Raw genomic sequence first — 20,557 nt, forward strand, 5'->3', positions numbered from 1 at the left:
CTTTTCTGTTTTTTTTTTTTTTTTTTTGGCAGTTCATCCAAAGCCTCCCTTTAGTGTCAACTTTGAAAATGTAAGTGCCACAAGTGCCATCATGACCTGGAAGGTGCATTCTATAAGAAATCATCCCACACTTTTGTGTCAGGTTGAACTCCATGGTGAAGGAAAAATGGTTCAGGTAAGAACACTGCTTAATTTATTTTCAAAAATCCCTTTATGTCCTGAACAGAGAGACTGCTGAATAAAATTGCTTTAAACATTTATATCTGTGTGTGTTCAAATGGTGTGGGTCATCTGCTTAAAAAGGGCCATGAAATTAATCATAGACTTTTAGAGTTGGAGAGAGGGCCTTGGATACATACATTTTTTTTTTTTCCAAAGAAGAACTGGTCTTACAAATCAGAATTTGCTGTATCCTCATTTGGCTTTGCACAGCTATGCTCACCAATACTTCTGTCTTCTCTCTTTTGATTGAGCAGCACAATGTTTCCGTCAAGGTGAATGGTGAATACCACTTCAGTAAATTGGAGCCCGACACAGAGTATGTCACCCAGGTACGCTGTGCTGATGCCAACCACTTCTGGAAATGGAGTGAATGGACTGTCCAAAACTTCATCACATCTGAAGCTGGTATGTTCTGCGGGATTCACATTGGATCTGGGGCTATGTAAATTAGTATAGACCTTTAATTCAGGACTGGGGACAAATAGAAGTGTTAATGCCAAGGAAAGCATTGGTCTCATGCCAAACAACTTTAGGCTATTATTGGAAATGTAATGATATTTGGGACTTTAATCATTATTAGTCATTTGTTCCAGCGATGGCACAGTGTGAGCACTCTGCAGCATGCTCTTAGTGGCAGGACTTCCTCAGTATTGACTGTGCAGAGTTTTTCCCCCAGATAACTGTGTCTCAGAGCTCAAATGGGTCTCAGGAGATTAAATGGCCTAGCCTTGCTTTCCTCTTTCTGCAATTCAAGATAATAAAGTATTGCTGTTGCCCATTTTACAGATGAGGCAACTTGAACTCATAGATTGCAGAGACTTGCCCAGTTTGCAAAGTTAATGAATTGCGGAAACATGATAATAATAGTAATAATAGTAGTTACCATTTATTGTGTTCCAGACAGAGCTCTAAGTGTTGCTGTGCTTTTCTCTTTTAATCTTTACAACATGTGGTAGGTATTATCAATATCCTCATTTTATAGAACAGGACACTGAGGCACAGAGAAGTTATGTAATTTAACTGCCTGGCCAGTAGGTAACTGAGTTGCAACCCACACCCAGGCAGTCTGACTCCAGAGCTCCACCCTTATCCAGACTAGATTCTGCGTGTTCTCTCTCGTGGTGGTGTTATTTCAACCTTGCTTGCTGATTCAAGTCCTGGCTATTTTACTTCCAAAGGAGGGATTATATGTATGTATTTCATTCCTTCTTATTTGTGTGTGTAGGCTAGCAGAACTCTTTCTGTTTCAGTCTAAAAGGACCATTTTAAAGCAGTGACTCTAATTTGGGGACAGTGAGGACAGCAAATCAGAATCCGGACATGGACATGGTCATTAGTCAGCTCTGCCTGCCTCCCCTCTTCTTTGGCGGTTTCTGCCCATGCTCATGCCCACTGAGACTCCAGTAATTTTTCCTAGGGATGCAGCCTCCTCAAGAATCCCTGCTGGGGAAAATCCTGTTCCTGACAGGAATGTGGAATATTCCTCAGTTGTGTTTTATAAAGAATTTTTACTTTAATATTATTTTGCTTTGGGCTTTTTGCTTGTTTGTTTTTGCAAATTTATTCCAACATTATTACTAAAATTATGTGAAAAAGGAAAATGGCAAAAAGATAGAGTTTCTTTTAGATTATAGTGTAATAAACCTGAAAATACTTAACTTTGCTTTTGATGATGACAAGAAGATGAGATGAATCTAATGATGGTGAATTGATAGTTTTTTTTTCTCTAACCTCTAATGACACTTTGCTCAATACTGGAAAAGTCAATATTTATGTGTATTATAATCATACTTAAGTATAATTATAGTAAACAGACATAGATTTAAATTACATCATGGTAGGAACTATATTGTATATTAATATATAGTGCTATCAACTGTACTGCAGCATTCTTGTTATAAGTAGTAGTTTACATACCAGCTGAAGATTTTGCATTGAACTTGGAGTCTGATATCATGCCTAAGTATTTCAATGAAGCTTTTGATTATATATAGCTTCTCCAATGGCTTATTTAGCAAAATGAAGTCTGCTTAAATAGATTTTAAAAATGTATGGTCACCCTTAAGATGAGTATAAAGTGTCAGCAACTAAAAGAAAAAAGAACTTACTTAAATGTTAATTATTGAGGACAATAGACTATATTTTTATAAAAACAGAGAGAGAAGTCTTTACGTGTTATGTTCGAAAACAATTCTTCTTTCATAGAGATGTTTTGAATCAAATCACAAATCCATTGTTCTCTCACAAACAAACAAAAAAAAGAATATAGAAAAATTGTCTCCCAATATTTGAAACAAGGTGAAACAATGTTAATTTTGTTAAATTTGGTTATTTTTATGACAGCTGCTGTTTATTTAACACTATCACATTTAGCAGCCCAATTTTTGAACCATTTTAGGATGGAGAATTTATATTAAAAAGAGAAGTCATGAGAGGTGCTATCGTTTTATTTTCAGATTCAGAAAGCTGAGATAGAATTTCAGCACATTCACAAAATGTGGTTGAGTAGAGAGACGTTTTTAATACTGGATTTGAAAATAAGCTCTGCTATTAGGGCTCAGTTGCAGAATGATATCAATATCTCTGAATCCTTTTCTTGTTTGTCTCCATGGACACCCTGAAACAGTGTTATCCATATCTTCGGCAAAGAAAGCATGATATTTCTTGTGGCTTAGGAATGTTACAAATTCTCTTTTGACTATTTTTCTATTGTCCTATTCTTGTGAAAGTTTTACCATGACAAAACTCTGACAGTAGAAAATTTGATTCTATGTAGAACACAGAGCATCACACAAATACCTGTATCAAACAAATAATTTACAAACTACAAACATGTACCCATCTTAATAGGACTTTCATAACATTTTTAATAATCAGTGAGTAAAATATGTACCTCTTCAGGATTTTAAAATAATTATGTTGATTTATTATTTTTCTCTCACTGAGACTTTTTTTGATGAGAATTTTGTTGAACTTGTCATGCAAGCTGAGCCTTCAGCTGACCATCCATTTTCTAAGGGCGAATAATGTGGTGACCAAGATCCTGAGCACCTTGGGTTCAAATCTTGGCTTCACTCTTACATCTGGGTGATTTTGAGCAATTAACTTAATCTCTCTGGGCTTTAGTTTCCTTACCTAGAGAATGGGTTAAATAATAATACCTGCCGCACAGAGTTGTTATGAGGATTAAATGAGTTAATATACGTAAAACATTTGGAGCTGGCCTGGCACCTACTAACCACTCTGTAAATATGAGCTATTGTTGTGCATGAATGAGACCCCTCACTTATATACAGAGGTACCCAGACTTGGTTTGGATTTAAAGGCTGACCCTTCCTCAAGATAAGTTGATCAAACAAATGCAGATTTGGATGCAAAATCAATCAGTCGATCAGGTTGCATAGGTTTCTGAGCATGGGACAGAGACAAGAAATATTGGGACATTTAAGCAGATTGTTTTCAGGGTTCCTTCTTAGTTTGCTTTTTATTCACTCAGACAGTGTCCGTGGAGCTTTTACAAAGCACTAGGCCCTGAGCCAGATGCTAGAGTTTCAAAGTCAAGTTAGCCAAGGCCCCTGGTCCCAGGGATCCTACAGTGTATTGACAGAGAGACAAGGAAGTAGACTCTTCTAGAGCAGCATGGGGAGTGCCATAGTGGAGGGAGTGGGGCCGCAGGTGCCCTGAGTGGCTACAGGCAGGCAGCTGACCCAGATGTAGGCAGGAGGATGGGATGTGGCCTTTGCTGTGGCTGCAGCAAGGGGACCAGCCATGGGAAATCAGGACTGGGGAGGAGGGTGCGACCTGTCCCTAGAGGGCTCCCACCAGTGTTCCTCTATTGCAGCCATCACAAATGGGGCAGGGGCGTAGCAATGATCTGCTGCTTAAAAAGTCAAAAATGGGAAGCCATTTTTTGGCTTCTACTAACTCACCTCCTAGAATTGGTTTAGCTCACAAATGATTCCAAAATTCTCTGGTGACTTCCAGAAGCTCTGAAGCTTAATGTGTAGAAGGGCTTTCAGTTTGGCATCCCATTCAGAGGCAGTGACTCTTTTTTAAAAAAACACCTACTATGTGCACCCAGTGAGGAGTGAACAGCATGGCTGTGGACAAGAGGGTAGAAAGAAGTCACGAAGTGAAAAGGTGAGAAGCAATCCTCAGGTAGGACAGGTAATGATTCCATCCCACCTAGAGAAAGGTTGAGTGCATTGCTCTACATACACATTGTCACCCAAGAGCATTTCTTTTCTGTGGTTAATTTCAGCTCCCTCAGAAGCTCCTGATGTCTGGAGAAAGGTGAAGTCGGAGCCAGGAATTCGTACGGTGACCTTATTCTGGAAGGTAAGATGTACAGATTCAAAAAGTTGGATTTGCTTCCACTGTGTCTTTCACCGTGAAACTATGCATATTGGTGTAGTCTCCCAGCTGGGAAGGCTCTTAGCATTAATTAATATTAATATGAGTAGGGCCGAGCCCGTGGCGCACTTGGTAGAGTGCTGCGCTGGCAGCGCGGCGACGCTCCCGCTGCGGGTTCGGATCCTATATAGGACTGACTGGTGCACTCACTGGCTGAGTGCCGGTCACGAAAAAAAAAAAAAAAATTAATATGAGTATTAATATTATTATAACATTAATTAATTCCGTGGGAATTTCTTACCCAGTGGAGGAATCCCACTCCACATCTGTGTCCTAATGCTTGGACGACTACTTCCCTGACAGCCCCTGATGGCTAGTTCTGGTCGTTAGACCCTTCCTGTCTGTAAATTCTACTCAGACCCACCCCTAACTGTTGCAGGGACCAGGGCAAAGGTGTAAGTGGAGAACCACATGCCGAATTTAAAAGTTACGAATATTGAAACACTCATATTTAAAAGTTATGAATCAAGCTAAAAAACTGTACTACTCACATAAAATAAATTTTATCCTTCTACCTTGCTGGATGTACCTTCATGGCAATCTGGAAGGCCAGATTTATACTCAGAACTTTAGAGTCTTCCTTGCTTCCTATCAAACATGGTGATGCTGGGAAAGTTGGCCCCTGGCCATAGCCCACCTCACTTTTCTTCCACCTCCAGCTTGGCAAGGACCTCTGTGCACACGTGTGTGGACACGCCAGTCTGTACGTCCAGGCTCTGTCCACACCCTCTGCAGACAGCCAGTCCCAGCCTGGTCGCAGGTCTAGGGGTGCACACACCAAGGGCACGATCTGTCTTGGGGAGAACGGCCCGAGGAATGGGCCCTGGAAGTGGACTTGGGACTGTGTGGGCAGGAATTCTGTGCAAGCTGGTGGAGCACATAGAAGGGGGCTGTAGGATAGGAATGACACAACTGGAGAAGGGGTGAGGCCAGGACCGTCCCCAGGTCTCCGGGTGGCGCTGTCTTCTCCCCTTGGTGAGAATTATGCTCTTGAGGATCTCGTCCCCAAATGATCCTCTGCTCAACTTCAGTTAGATTTGAATGCCTGATTTCAAGCTTGGCTTACAGGGTTATCTTCTCTATTAAATTGTTTGAATTTGCTGGTGAGTATGGTGTGTGCGTGTGTGTGTGTGTGTATGTGTGTGTAAGGCAGTTGAGGCATAGAAAAGAAGAAAAAGTAATTATACAAACTCCTTTCAAAGGAAAGCTCATTTTGAAATGATTATCAATATTTTTTTCAGCCACTATCAAAGCTTCATGCCAATGGGAAGATCCTCTTCTATAATGTAGTTATAGAAAATCTAGACGAACCATCCAGGTTAAAGTTTCTCTCTGTTCCTGCACCGGCCAGTGGCATACAACTAACCCTTGACTGGTGTTCATACCAAATCCACGTCACAGCCAACAACAGTATTGGCACTTCTCCCGCTTCGGTGATTGTCATCTCTGGGGACCCTGGAAATGGTGAGTTTGTTTTTTCTTTGGTTTTGTTTTTATTCTCTAGGAAAATGATGATGTTATTAAGCAGCAATGGATAAATTGAGAAGACAGGAACTTGGGGAGACAAAATGTCTAGCCACCAAACACTGTTAGTCATTTTCTTTTGGGACAGGTGTGTCACCATGTTTCAGTGGGACAGTCCTTTTCAGTGTGGGAAGAAGATTTCAGCCATGGCTCAGGACATTTTTGTACCAGGGATTCTTCAGCTAACATGGGAAATTATCTCAAATTTATTTGAGTAAATGCAACCCAATAAACAGTCCTCTCTGAGAATTAGAGCTTGTGTTTAAGTGCTTTGTGACTTGCAAAATATGAGTTGCATTTACTGTGTTGTAAAAAGTTTTGTCAGTCTTTGTCACCTATAAAGAGACCATGAAGATTTCCAGAGGTCATAAGGAGAACTGGCATCATCTTTCACGAGGGGCTTTACTAACTTTGTAGAATGAAAGATCATAACTGGCTCGTCTCTTTTAGCTGCGAAAGAGCAAACACAGTGGAAATGACCTTACATGTACAATCAACAGTGATATTAATTTCCTTCTTGTAGAGTTGTCAAAAGGGGTTGGGTATAGTAACCCCCACAGTCACATGCCATGAGAGATGCACGTGTGGGCATAATGCAACTGGCAATTGACATCCTAAGGTCACTCATGAACTTTGCAACACTGTCACCCTTCAGTTCCTGCCATAAATTTTTCAGATCCTGCTTATGAGGTTATGGCAGGTTGTCTTGTACCTGTTATTCAAGTTTGGCTTAAATTTGGGTTAAATGGGCTGGATTAGCGGGTGTGTTTTGTTTTATTTTATTTTTTTAAAGAATTGCCCAGTGTGTGTCAGATAGGAAAAAGAAATTAGTATTGTGCCATAGGAGAGAAATTGTAGGAGTTGTTTTGTGTAACCTTTGCTTTGGGAAGAACTATATCAGAGAAGGAAATGAACAGCTGGACTTCATTAGGACTGGATCAGGAAAAGGGGGCATTTCATTCAGCCTGGGGGCGTGGAGTTGGTAGATAAAAGGAAGACTGGCTCACGTGAGGGCCGGTCCAAAGCCACACTGCAGAGCACTCTTGTCTGCTCTGAGGTCTTCTCTGTCTGTGGGTTCCTACCGTACCCTCCAACCCCATGCCCTGCTCTTCAGACCCTCAGACATTTCCACGTGGAGCTCTATCTAGCCTTCCTTTAGTGGTCCACATTCTTACATCACTAGTGTGTACAAAGTCATTCACGTGTGAGGAGAGAAACTAGTAAGGTTGAGCCAGTTCACACTAGGGTGTGAATGACTGGAAAAAAAGATCCCCTTACTCTTCCACCTACCTCCGTCCCTCAAGACATATTTGCAGTTTTAAAGAAGCAGCTTGCTAAGAGTTATAACCCCAAGTTTGGAGTTAAATTTTCGTCAGCAAAGTGAAAACCATCAGCCTTAATGTGAGGGAGATTTATTTCTTTGTTGAGGAAAGCAGAGGAGCCTTACAGGTAGGATATATAAGGCCTTCTTGGGCTTGCACCTTATACCTAGGTGCCCCCAGCTGGATAATAATGCGATGTCCCAGAAAAATAATAGCACTGTGATTTCACACCAATGTTCAGTTGTAATTAAGATTGCTGATAAAATACAGGATGCCCAGTTAAATTTGAATTGCAGATAGACAACCAATCAGTTTTTGGGTAAGTCTGTGGAAATAGAAAAAATTCTCCTGCCTCAAGATCAAGGTGTGGCTTTGCATGAAGTCAGTAGAAATGGTCGGGCATGTCACCCTTCTTTCGATTGTCAGATGTTAGGAAAACTACCTTGGCACATAGACTACTTTGAGCTGGTACACTTAGCTATAAATTGTGTTCATGTCCTTGTGTGATCTGACTTAGTACATACCTGAACTGTATGTTCTCTTTTTGTCCTCAACTCAATTCCTACCCATCTCAGAAGCAGTAGTTAGTTCAGAGGCAGCCAGCATTATTGTGGGGAACTAAGCTGCATCAGTCATTCATTCAGCAGGTAGTTTTTGAAAGCAGATCAAGTACCAGACATGTTTCTAGCAACTTTTTTGGTAGTAAATATTTTAGGCTTTGCAGGTCATGTAATCTGTTATATGTTCTATACTCTTTGTTGTTTTATTTGGTTTTTATAACCCTTTAAAAATCTTCAAATGATTCTTAGCTCAAGTGTCATGTAAAAACAAGCCTTGGAGGCTGGAATTGTCCTTCTGCCTGTGGTTTGCCGACCCCTGTTCTCTAGGTGCAAAAGTCTGGCTGGGCCTCAGCAGGTCATGATGAGGGGCATCTGAAAGTCAGGTGTGAATATTTGCTGGGAAGTGAGAGGCAGGAAAACACCTGTGAAAACGTCCTCCACCCAAGCCCCTGTAGCCACTGAAGCCGTAGGGCTCTTACCTGTTAGATCCATTGCACATGTATGCTTATTTTATTTAGCCACTTAAAAAATTACAATTAATTAAATCTGAAGCATTGCTCTATTTGTCGATGTACAGAAGAGGCTGAAGAAGAAAGAATTAATGGCACCGAGGATGGATTCTCTATGTCTTGGAAACCCCAAACTGCAGACCTCACAGGCTATGTTGTGGAGTGGTGTGATCACCCCCAGGACTCGCTCTGTGATGTCCAGTGGAAGAACATAGGTCCCAATACCACAAGTACAGTCATTAGGTCAGGTAAGAAGAACCTTCCATATTACCATCTTGCTATTCCACTTGCAGCAAGTTCAACTAGCATTTCTGGACTACCTCTCAGATACTTTGTGCTAAGCTAATAATTTTGAAATGACAAATCCAGCATGAGTACTAGGAGTTCAAATTTTACAAGAATCTGTTCTAAAATTTGACATTTAAATCTACATTTGCAGAGACTACCTGGACCTAACGTTAGGGTCAGTTTTCATGATTTTCATAAACTTGTTCCTCTAAATTAGTGGTCTCAGATGAATGTCGGAGGGACATTGTAACAGTTGTCCAGAGATCTTTTACAGGAGAAGAGAAGTGCATGGATTCGGAAGATGTTTAGGACGTAGAGTTAATTGTCAACTCCTTCAATTTTAATAGGACACGTAGACCATGACCTCTCAGCTCCCATACTGGATTTGTAATTTGAAGATTGCTAGCCAAAGGAGCCCAGGTTTTTGGCTTGAGCAGGGTTAGGGGTGGGCGGGGTTGGGGGTGCTCAGAGAGAGATGTGGGATTGTCTGGGTCCAGAGGGTGATGGAGGCTCCTGTAGTTTCAGTGGCATGGTGGGTTCTGGGGACAGATTGCAGAGGCGCAGGTGTCGGGGGAAATGAGCAAGTGCAGGCAAAGCTTTCGAGACCCTCGATGTGAATGGGAAGAGAGAAGGCAAGTGACTGGAGGGGCACTTGGAGCCAGAGGGCTTGAAATGGTTTATATGTATGGTTTAGAGGACTCTGCAGAGGAGAATCCCTGCAGGCTCTGTGGGAGACAAAACAATGAATGGGTCAGTGTATGCAACATGGAGGGAAGATGGCAGAGAAAAAATGCAAAAATCCTGAGAAGGAAATTACTAGGGGAACATGAATTTATTTTTTATTTTTTTCCCCTCAGAATTAAAGACAATGATGTCATCCTGTGTTATTAAAAACCTGTTGACTTTTCTTCTCTAGATGTGTTTAGACCAGGAGTCCGATACAACTTCAGAATTTATAGAATCTCTACGAAAAAGGTTGCTTATTTATTAGAGAAAAAAACAGGATACTCCCAGGAACTGGGTAAGTTTAAAGCATTTAATGAGCCCTGTGTAAAGACTGTTCAGAGCAATCCATAGACTTTGGGTTTAGGAAGATTTCACCCCCTTACCTAAATTTTGGTGTCCCACTTATTCTGGTAATTAGGTATTTTAAAATTATTTTTTAATCACATAAAAGTAAAAAAAAAATTCATTAAAGTTAATTTATAAAATGTTATGCAAAAGCAGACAAAATCATTGCTAATTTTACCACCAAAAGGCAAATATTTAGAGTTTGTTTTCTGTGTATATCCAAGTGTTCCTGTCTTTGTACTGATATTTACTTTTAGATAAAAATGGGATCTTACTCCATGCAGTTTGTGAATTGCTTTTTGATTCATATCACTAGTTATTATTCAACCACATCATTTTTATGACTGCAAAGTGCCCAATTGTATGCATGTCAAATCACCTGTTGTTGGACAATTTAGGATGATTACAGCGTTTTTCGTCTATAAACTATAAAATTCATCTTCCAGCATTTTGCAGTTCCAAGTGCTAAATCTCTCTCTTCCTGTGCCCAATCTCTTATGCCCTTTCTGAATCACCATCATTTTAGATAAATCTTTGTCCATATCCATGATAATCATTTTTAAATGAAGTCCTAGAAGTAGACTACTTGAGTCAAAGGTTTGAACTTCTTAAGTATTTTTTCATTTCCTTTATAATGTTTAAGACTTTGCATGCATGTTGTGAAAAATTGCCCCCTAGAGATATTACCACCGTCCTCCCAGCAGAGGAGGGGATTTGTGATCCTCCCATGGGGTTGCTTCTTTACCTATTTTGTCATCCAAGGTCTCACGCCCACTGAAAGCTGCAAAGCTGGGCCCTTATTCTTCATCTAATCAGACCAACTCTCAGGGGCTGTTCATTTGGCAGCAGCTGGCCCACAGTTTACAGTTGGACATGAGATAGGCAGGAGGTGTGTTTGTGTGTGTTGGTGTGCATAGACCAAGTGGGCACAAGCATGTGTAGAAAAACAGGCTTAGGGAAGCCTTCAGAATAAACACTCCTGGATTTTTTCGGTGACATTTGGATAACTTTGCATTGCCACAGCCGAGGAACTAGATTTCTTCTGATCTCTCTGTGCTTCTTTCAACATAACTCTTCCTTTTCTTCCCTTCCTCCTCCTCGCTTAAGTGGGCTCTCTGGTTGGGTCTTCTTTCAAACACTAGTTAGTATTCAAGAACAGAATTAAGTCTAAGAAAGACTACATTCACTCATTCATTCATTCATTGCTGTGTGACCTTGTACAAGATGTGTAGTCTCTCTGGGCATCCATTTCTTCATCAGTTAAAGACAAGGCTTGAAAAGGAAGATTGCTCAACTCCTTCCCAGCTCTTACACACTGTCAAGGAACAAATCCTCTAGAGAAACAGATAAAACTCCTTAGCTCAGCATAAGCTCTTACAGCCTCCAGAGCTGCTCAGAGTTCTACTTTTAGTTTACATGAATATTCTGGGGTTATTTCCAACTCATCCCTTTTTTCTTACCACAACTTCTTTTCCCAGCTCCTTCAGACAACCCTCAAGTGGCTGTAAGTAACTTGACATCCCACTCCTTCACTCTGAATTGGAACAATTATCCCACTGAATCCCAACCTGGTTTTATACGAGGGTACCATGTCTATCTGAAATCCAAGGCAATGCAGTGCCATCAAGGATTTGAAAAGGCAGTTCTTTCAGGTGACATTTTCTTTTATTTTTATTTGTTTACTTTTTCAAGATTTCATTATTTGAAGTCGTTGAAAAGGCTCCATCTCTGGCTGTGGCCAGGCTAAATTCTTTGTTTGCATGATTTTATGATCAAAAGATGTTCTTAAACTAGTAGGGCGAACAAGGTGGTGGGGGGCCAGTATTTTAACTTACTTAAAAAATGTGGGCTGGTATTTTTAGAAGCACCGAAGCACCATCAGCTCCTTAAGAAAACCTGCCACTTATGAAACTTTCTTGCCCCTTTTTCTTTTTTTCTTTGACTTTGTTCAATGTTACTAGAATTTATTTTTAAGTTGTAGTAAATTGCAAGCTCTTATTATATCTTAAAGAATTGCATGCTCTACCTGGATCACCAACATTCCTTGTGCAGTGGATTTTTTGCTTTTCGTGCCATCTCCTGAGAATTATACCAGTGTTCCCAGTGTCCCAGTGTGATGAAATTATGATTTGATTTTTGGTTGGTTTAAAAATGTTGACGGTGCTGAATCAACAATAGTATCAGTGTACAACTCTTTCACAAGATCTCTACCACACGCTTAATAAAATGACTTTTCTTTCTTTGAAAAAAACCATTTTTTAAAATCACAGATGATTCAGTATGCTGCAAATACAAAGTCGACAACCCGGAACAAAAGACATTCATTGTGGAAAACCTACAGCCAGAATCCTTCTATGAGTTCTTCGTCACTCCATACACAAGTGTTGGCGAGGGCCCCAATGGTACTTTCACGAAGGTCACGACTCCAGATGAATACTGTGAGTTTTTCCAAATCAAAACTCTTTCCTTAGGATTTTCTGGGAAACTAACAAATTACAGAAATGTTGTCTTGGGGTTTGTCTAGATCAGAAATTTTTAATCCTTTTTTCTCCTCCTTACCCCCTCTTTCTTGATAAAGCCCTTTGTTTCATGACATATGTTGTACAGAATGACACTACGTTGACTGATAATGGCCTGGAACCTTCCTTGGCCTCCCTCAGTAGCTGTTGAGGGATTTCTCTGGAATTCAGTCTCAGATTAGTGTGAAAAGCACAGCTACCATATGTTAGTGTTGACATCAGAAGAGCCACCAGCCTTCCCTGTAGAGAAGGGCGGCGGTGGTTTTCTCAGCAGAACCACTCTCCGCAGTCAGCCTTCCTTCTGGCTGGTTTCCCTCAGTGGCAAGCTAATGATTTCTGCCTTTGCTGGGGCCCCCAGGGGCAATTAGAGATGAGTGGGGTGGGGGTCAGGCGGGGGCAAGGAGTGTTCGCTAACTCCACGTTTGCATATTTGGTCAAGGAAAGGGTGAAATGAAGAGACTGATATTTTCAAAATGCATTTGGCTTGAAAGATGGAGAAAGAAAAGGGCAGGGAGAAAAATGGTAGGAATTAGTTGACGGAAAAATTTATTCCCATGATAAACCCTGGCATCCAACAAACAGGAGGGTGGTGAGAGAAGACAGATACAAACAGAGGAAGCAGGTTAGAACATCTTCAATGAGGGGATCATAGAAGGTTTACACTGTAAGGACCCTTGCAGATACTCCTTGAAAGACAAATGGGCTCAAATGTCTCACCTGAAGCTACTGACTTGTGCCTGGTGTAGGGTCCCTTCTCTGAAGCCGTAGGGATGGGATGGGCACATCAGGTAGGACTGCTGACCCTGGACTTCTCTGGCCAGTGACAGGGACACACAAAACTGTGGTGGCAGACTGTGGCACTCACTGCTAGTTCACTGCTAGACTGAAACATGGCGCTAGGTCTCCAAGCCAAAGTCCAAAACTGCATATTAGATTAAGATTCCAGTCAAGGATTTATGTTGTTTGAGCTCTCTTGCCACTTTGGAGTTAATTTTAAATTTATTTTCAGGTTATTTTTATTCTAGCTTTGGAATTTACTTGATTGGTACACACACACACACACACACACACACGATTATCTTAAGTATAGGTATAGGTTTCATTTATCTCTCCTATGCTCAACCTGATTAGCCTTGTCCTGTGACTCTATTGATTATATTGCTTATTACTAAAAAGAAAATATTTGAAATATTTATTTACAACTTCCCTGAGAGAAACCTTACTCATTTTTTTAATAGATATTATGAGACTAGCATTTAGTTAACTGTATACCTCGAACCTTGTTGAATGGAAATAAATAATACTAGCATCTGCTGAAAGAGGCTGGGATGATTAAACAATAGAAAAGAACCAAAATGCAAAAAATTTATGTAACATTGAAACTGCAGAATGGTGCATAAATATTTGTTGTATTGGTACTTTTAAAATAGTCCCTTCTCTTTGTAAATTGGTATGTTTTAGCTTTTTCTCTGAAAGGGAGACTAGCTTACTAAACAGAGATAATGAGGCACGGAGGCAAAGTTTGTTTAAAGGCCTTGTAGGGCGTCCATCCGAATCGTAATTTGTATTTTCTGTATACGGGCATTTGGCACTACATTTCCTTCTGAATTTAATAGACATACTAAGTAAGTAATTTTTCAGTCTTGAGTACAGAAGTGAGTTATGTTCCAAAAGTTTGTTTAAAATTAGCCTGAAAATAGTGAAAAATACCAAAAGTTGGTGAAGATGTAGAAAAACTGGAACTCTCATACTTTGCTGTTAAGAATAAATTGGTACAAGCAATTTTTGAAAATTGTTTGGTAGTGCCTTCTAAAGTGAATATATACACACGTGGCATTTGAGAACTTTTATTCATAGATATATGCCCTAAAGAAATGTCTACAAAAGCTCTAAAGAAATACCCAAAGACACATACTAGAATGTCCACAGCAGCACAGTTCATGAGAGCCACAAACTAGAAATACCCATTGCCCATCAAATAGAAAGGATAAATAACCATGGCCTATTCACGCAGTGGAATATCATATAGCGATGAGAATGAACATTCTACAGTTACAAAAATAACATTGAGGAATCTCACAAGTACAATGCTGAGTGAAAGAAGCCAGACAAGAAAGACTCTTGCTGTGTGATTCCATTTAGAGTACAGAAGGAGACAGATGCCATTTGTGCAGCTAAAAGATAGAGATAGTGGTTACCTTGGGAGGGGATAATGACTTGATGGGGACACCAAGGGGGCTTTCTGGGAGCTGCTAATGTTCTTTCTCTTGATCTGGATACTGTTTACATGGGTGTGTTCAGTTTGCGAAAATTCATCAAGCTGCACACTTATGAACACTTTTCTGTATGTATACGTTATACTTCAATAAATAGTTTGGCAAAAACCATCTGAAATTTGGAAACATGGTTAGGTCCGTAGGCTTTCTCTGAAATACATTATAAAGTCATAATTTAACAAGATTTAAAAATGATATGTACTGATCTTGAGAGCAAGGTCTTCTGTAGTGAAAGAGTCGGGAAGAGAGTTTCTTTCCTCTTCCCTGGAGATAGAATTAGTTTTAGGCCAATTGTTGAGATTCTTGCTTTGGTTCCCTCTTACCTTTCTGGGTGCTTTTCTCCAGAACCCTGTGTTGAATCAAAGTGTCTACACAGGCCAGCCCTCCCTCACAAAATTTCAACATTGTCCAGCACACTGCTGTCCCCAAATCAAGCTTCATTTCTTCCAGACAGCCACGTGTTGGAGGTGGGGAGTGGGAGAACAGGGGAGGCAAGTAGATGAGCAGAATCTTATGTACGTTTGAATACTGTTAGCCCTACGCCCTGACTGAGCAAGCTGCATTTGTAAAAGAGGGTGTTTACCAACCCAGCTGACATTAGTTGGTGGGATGGTAAGCAGTGACCACAGGAAGATGAGCATTTAAAAAAATGAAACACCAGTTGACATATCAGAGAAATAAAATGGAATAATTACCCCAGGTTAAGACTTACTCAGGTAATTTTATCTGAAGCTAATTAGAAGGGGTGCTCTAGTCAATTTTTGATGTGTAACACACAACCTCAAAACCTCAGTGGTAGACAACCAGAAATATTTATACTCATGGGTTTCCAGATCAGGTGTGGCTTGGCTGATCTAGCTAGGATGGGCCAAGCTGAACTCCAGGCTTTAGTCAGGTTCAGGTTTGTTGCATCTGTCTTTACTCTGGGGCTCAGGCTGAAGGGGCAGCAGCTCCCTGGTGCACACCCTTCTCATGGTGGATGACAAGAGGGCAGGCTAAACTCTGCTATCATATTAAAAGTTCCTCTTCACTCACGTCATGATTGCTAACATCCCATTGGCCAAGCCAAGGCACAGGGGTAGGAAAGTTCCTCCTCTGGCAAAGGTGGGAAAGTATAATTCTAATACTGGGAGAGAGTGAGGAACAGGAAGTCATGATGCAGTTTATCAGAAGACGTAATGAGCTTGTGTCACAAAGTGTTGATGGCAAATGGCTCCATGTGTTGGGAGGTTGGTGTTTCCCCCAGTCAGGCAAAACTCATATTACAACTTGCACAAATAGACATTTGTCGAATAATAAACATGTAAAGTTACTTTGAACTTTAAACTTATTTTTATTACTTTGAGGAGGGAAAAATACTCATTAAAAATATTCCTTTCTTTTTCCTTACTCAGCCCATATGCTGATAAGTATCATAGTGCCCATGATTGTGTGCGTCTTGGTCATCGGAATCGTGTGCTACTTGAAAAGTCAGTGGTAAGTGCGTGAGGAAGCTTTTATCCAAGAAGAGTCAGAGAAAAATCTAGAAAGGAGTTTACTGAGCTATAAATGACATTGAATAATATGAAAAAAAGTACCAAAAAGAGGGCTGGCTGGTTAGCTCAGAGCACGGTGCTGATAACACCAAGGTCAAGGGTTCAGATCCCCATACTAGCCAGCCACCAAAATAAATAAATAAATAAAAAGGGTACTGAAAAGGACAAAGGCGGCTTAGGTGAGAATGTGTGATTTATTTCATGATTTTGCTTTTCAGATCAATACATGAGGAAAATACTTAGAATAAATTGCAGGAGCTTTTCAATAGCAATAGCTAATATTTGCATCTCTCTATGTACTTGGTGGTGTTTAAAGTGCTTTATATATAATAATTCCTTTAATCCTCACAATACTGTAAGTTCAGTAATTATCTCCATTTAATCAATGAGGAATTAAAGCACAGAAGATTTAAGTAACTTGTTTAATAAGTGATGGAGCAAAGATTAGAACTCAGGAATCGGACTCTAGAGTTCCACTCTTAACTATTCCACTAGATTGTAAAATTCAGTCTAATTTCCACTATTTTTCTAGGATAAAAGAGAACTGTTATCCTGACATCCCAGACCCTTACAAGAGCAGCATCCTGTCATTAATAAAATCCAAGGTAAATGTTGGGAAATTGTATGTATACCACATCCGTATTAAGGACTAATCTAGGTTTGGGGCTGTGACGATCCTGCTTTCCTAGACCTCCTCAGGAAAATATAACAAAGTAAAAGCCATCCCTGCTCCCACAGCCATGAAATAGGTGGTGAAAGCTTTGATATCTTCTGTCAGGGGAAATTCCTTGGTTTTCACCACCACCTCTAGGTAACTTGTGAACAGAAGGAAATGTGAACAAAATTGAAGCTCAAAGTGCACTTCACACACTTACTATACTTTGATGCACACACACAGACAAACACGTTTATATTTACATATTTTTGTTTCCTTCCCAGGAGAACCCTCACTTAACAATAATGAATGTCAATGACTGCATTCCAGATGCTATTGAAGTTATGAACAAGCCAGAAGTGACTAAGATACAACTCTTAGGTACTAGGAGGTCACTCACAGAAACTGAATTGACTAAGCCTGCCTACCTTTACCTCCTTTCAACAGAAAATAATTACTCCGGCCCTGGACCCTGCATCTGTTTTGAGAACTTTACCTATAATCAGGCAGCTTCTGACTGTAGTTCTTGTGGCCATGTTCCAGTACCCCAGGAAGTCTCACCAGGTCAGCTGGGACTATTGACCTCACCTGAAAATTTACTAAAAGCAATAGAAAAAAACTATATGAACTCCCTGGGAGAAATCCCAGCTGGAGAAGCTAGTTTGAATTATGTGTCCCAGTTGGCTTCACCCATGTCTGGTGACAAGGATGGTCTGCCAACAAATCCACCAGTGCCGGCACACTGTTCGGAGTATAAAATGCAAATGGCAATACCCCTGTGTCTTGCGTCACCTCCCCCGAGTGAGAATAGCAGCCTTTCCTCAGTTAGTCTTTTAAATCAAGGTGAACACTGCCATTAACCAGCATGCTCATTTCATACCTTTATGCTATCCACACACTAAGGGGAGCATAGCTGGCACCATTCTATTACTAGGTGCCTCAGTCCTTAACCCCACTGAGCTATCACTATTTGGAGGTCTGATTTATATAAAACCACTACAGTCTAGTTAGGTTAAAGGCCAGAAGCTATGGAACATAGCATTTGCCCTTGCTGCAAGCTTGCTCTAGAAATGGCAGGATCATGGGAACATGCTCACCTTGCTGCTGTTTGTTCCAGGCTCACCTTTAGAATAGTAGACCTGAACTTGACATAGGGAGAGGAATTAACCACTCCACAGACCCCGCCCACTCAGAACTGTACAAGGTGGCTGTGGTCCTAGAAGTTGTTTTTAGGGAGGAAATATTTCCATTAAAATTTACCCTCATGTTTAATCCTTAAGGGTTAAGCAATTAGACGGAAGCCTTTAATAAAGGCCACAGAAGTTTTGAGACCAAAACAGATTTTAGACTTGCCTTGAAGTGATACGAATTTATAGTTTATTGACAGTAAAATTAATTCTTTTGGAGGCACAATCTAATAGGCAAGATGTGTGAACGAATCAATAAGATCTCCAGAATTCTCCTTCTGTCTAGCTTACTATATAGTTAAAGAATGGGACATGGAACTCCTGACTTAATGTTAAGATAATAAACACTCCTGCCCAGTAGACATCAGTCTTCTTCCATAATTTTTTGATGACTACCTCAGAATAGAAACAGGAAAATATATCACTGAGTAATTTCATTCACATTTTATGGTTCCTCTTTTTTTCAAAAACCACATATAAATGTCTTGTTTTCACTTAGCATCCTTTGAGCTTTGCAATAGGTTGTCTGGATCAAGATAACACTCTGTCTCATTTATGTTATTATGTTAAAATTAATAAACAAAATGAAACCTCATTGTTGGACATAATTTAGATATAACTGTAATAAGTTCTGTGGGGTGGGAAATTCTGTGTTGGCTGCAGCACAACTCTGTCTTGAACCAATATACGCAAAGCACTTGGTACGTAACAGGTGTTCAGTACGTGCTAATCCCTCTCTCTCCCCTTGGCCTGTCAACCCCTAATGTTTGTCACATTTCTAAACAAGAGGGGCTTCTTTCTGTTTTGCTGACTGCTGTCAGTGTGGTGGAAATGACTCCACTTCTGCTCATGCCTCTGGAACCAAGTGCCCTTGCCCTGTGCTACTCAACACTATGAAGCAAGACAAGTATCCAAATCTAAAAGTAATGTGGCTGTCAACTGGCCTACATATTCCTACAAAAACCAGTACTTCTGTTCAAGCTTTTCTACTCTTTCCTTACATATAACTAATAACTCAACCTTTTGCTAGAAAAATTGGTTATGTTCTCCTAACATAGTACAAAACAGTAGCTTAATTAATCTAGTAGTTGTGAGAAGACTTTAGGGCCAGTATTGTTGCCATTTACCTTATTTATGCTCCTTTGTCATTTTCATTTAAAACTTGTACACAGAAATGTCAATGACATTGATGACTGATTTTTAAATAGTTTCTTTCATATAGATTTTGTTAAAAAAAAATCTACAAAACCTTGAAGTCGTTTTTTGCTGTTGCAGTAAGCCTTAATTAAAACATTTCACCATCGCATTATTTTGTGTGTTTTGTCTACCTCAATGAAATGAAAATCTAACAATTTCAGTATAGCCAATAAATAACCTCCTGATCTTACTAAAAACATGAATTCCTAGGTACCACACCAGACCTCCTAATAAGCAGCTCTGGGCACACGACTTGGAATCTACATTTTTCATCAGTTCCCTGGCATTCAGATACACATTAAACTTTAAGAAGCACTGGCCTAAATAAAATTCTTTCTGAAATATAACAATACACTAATAGAAAATGCTGGGCTAAATAACTTTATGTTTACAATAGTATGATCTGTGGTTTTTGGTTCTTAAACATTCCTCTCCTATGTCCATAGCAACCAAATAAATTAGTATTGAAAATCTTAGTTGTCAATACTATATACCATCTCAATATTGCTTTCAGAACTGTTACTCAGAAATTTGAAATTTATGTTGTGTCAGTAGAGGTATCAGGATTTAAAAAAAAATGCATTATAAAGAATTTCAAATATATGCAAAAGTAGAATAGTTTAATGAACCCCTATGTACCATCGTCAGGCCCAAAAGCCATTACCCATGGCTTTTAGCCCCATCCCCACCTCTAGTCACTCTCCCTCCCTGCATTATTTTAATGCAAATCATATAATTTCACCTGTAAATATTTGACTTTCTCCAAATGAGCTCTACAATTTCTAACACAGCCATAATATTTCTAAGAAAATTGTATCTAAAACCAAATTAGTAATATCAATATATTTTGGTGGTGGGCACAATTGGTGTCAATGACCTATAAATTCTACATTAGCCTGTAAAGAAATCCTCAGCTGTGTGTGGGTACCTCTATGATTCAGGCAGAAAGCAGGGGCCTATTCATACAACATAGTCAGGGACCTGCTGGAAATACTTGCTGACATTTTAACACCTATTTCACATAGGTTATAGATTATCTACTAGAATGTGTATTCATTAAGAAAATCAAGTTGAATTAGACTTAATATGTAACAATTCTTCTAAGAGCCCTAATAAAAGGTAAGCTGGTGTTCATCACAAAGAATTTACAAAACATGTTAAACACTGCATAAAGTAGAACTTTTAAAACCCTGAGATACAGCAGAAGATAGTCTTCAGAATTAGTAGTTAAAATTATGTCTACAACACAATAACTAGGTATATTCAATTTGAAGGACTA

At 39.8% G+C, this 20,557-nt stretch overlaps 1 protein-coding gene across 2 annotated transcripts in view; it reads left to right on the top strand.

Moving 5' to 3' along the window:
• The window catches only part of OSMR (oncostatin M receptor), a 59,604-nt gene extending 40,295 nt beyond the window's left edge, over window positions 1-19,309 (top strand). For both annotated transcript variants that reach the window (XM_063087403.1, XM_063087404.1), the window contains exons 8-18: window positions 33-175; window positions 477-627; window positions 4,484-4,560; window positions 5,877-6,099; window positions 8,619-8,798; window positions 9,755-9,859; window positions 11,388-11,561; window positions 12,180-12,347; window positions 16,099-16,180; window positions 16,772-16,844; window positions 17,179-19,309. In XM_063087403.1, coding sequence (XP_062943473.1) covers window positions 33-175; window positions 477-627; window positions 4,484-4,560; window positions 5,877-6,099; window positions 8,619-8,798; window positions 9,755-9,859; window positions 11,388-11,561; window positions 12,180-12,347; window positions 16,099-16,180; window positions 16,772-16,844; window positions 17,179-17,754 — 1,952 coding nt within the window. In that variant the 3' untranslated portion in view covers window positions 17,755-19,309. The remainder of the gene's footprint in view (window positions 1-32; window positions 176-476; window positions 628-4,483; window positions 4,561-5,876; window positions 6,100-8,618; window positions 8,799-9,754; window positions 9,860-11,387; window positions 11,562-12,179; window positions 12,348-16,098; window positions 16,181-16,771; window positions 16,845-17,178) is intronic.
• The last annotated feature ends 1,248 nt before the right edge of the window (window positions 19,310-20,557 follow it).

The sequence above is a fragment of the Cynocephalus volans genome, chromosome 2 (genome assembly GCF_027409185.1).
Source record: "Cynocephalus volans isolate mCynVol1 chromosome 2, mCynVol1.pri, whole genome shotgun sequence".
NCBI lineage: Eukaryota > Metazoa > Chordata > Mammalia > Dermoptera > Cynocephalidae > Cynocephalus > Cynocephalus volans.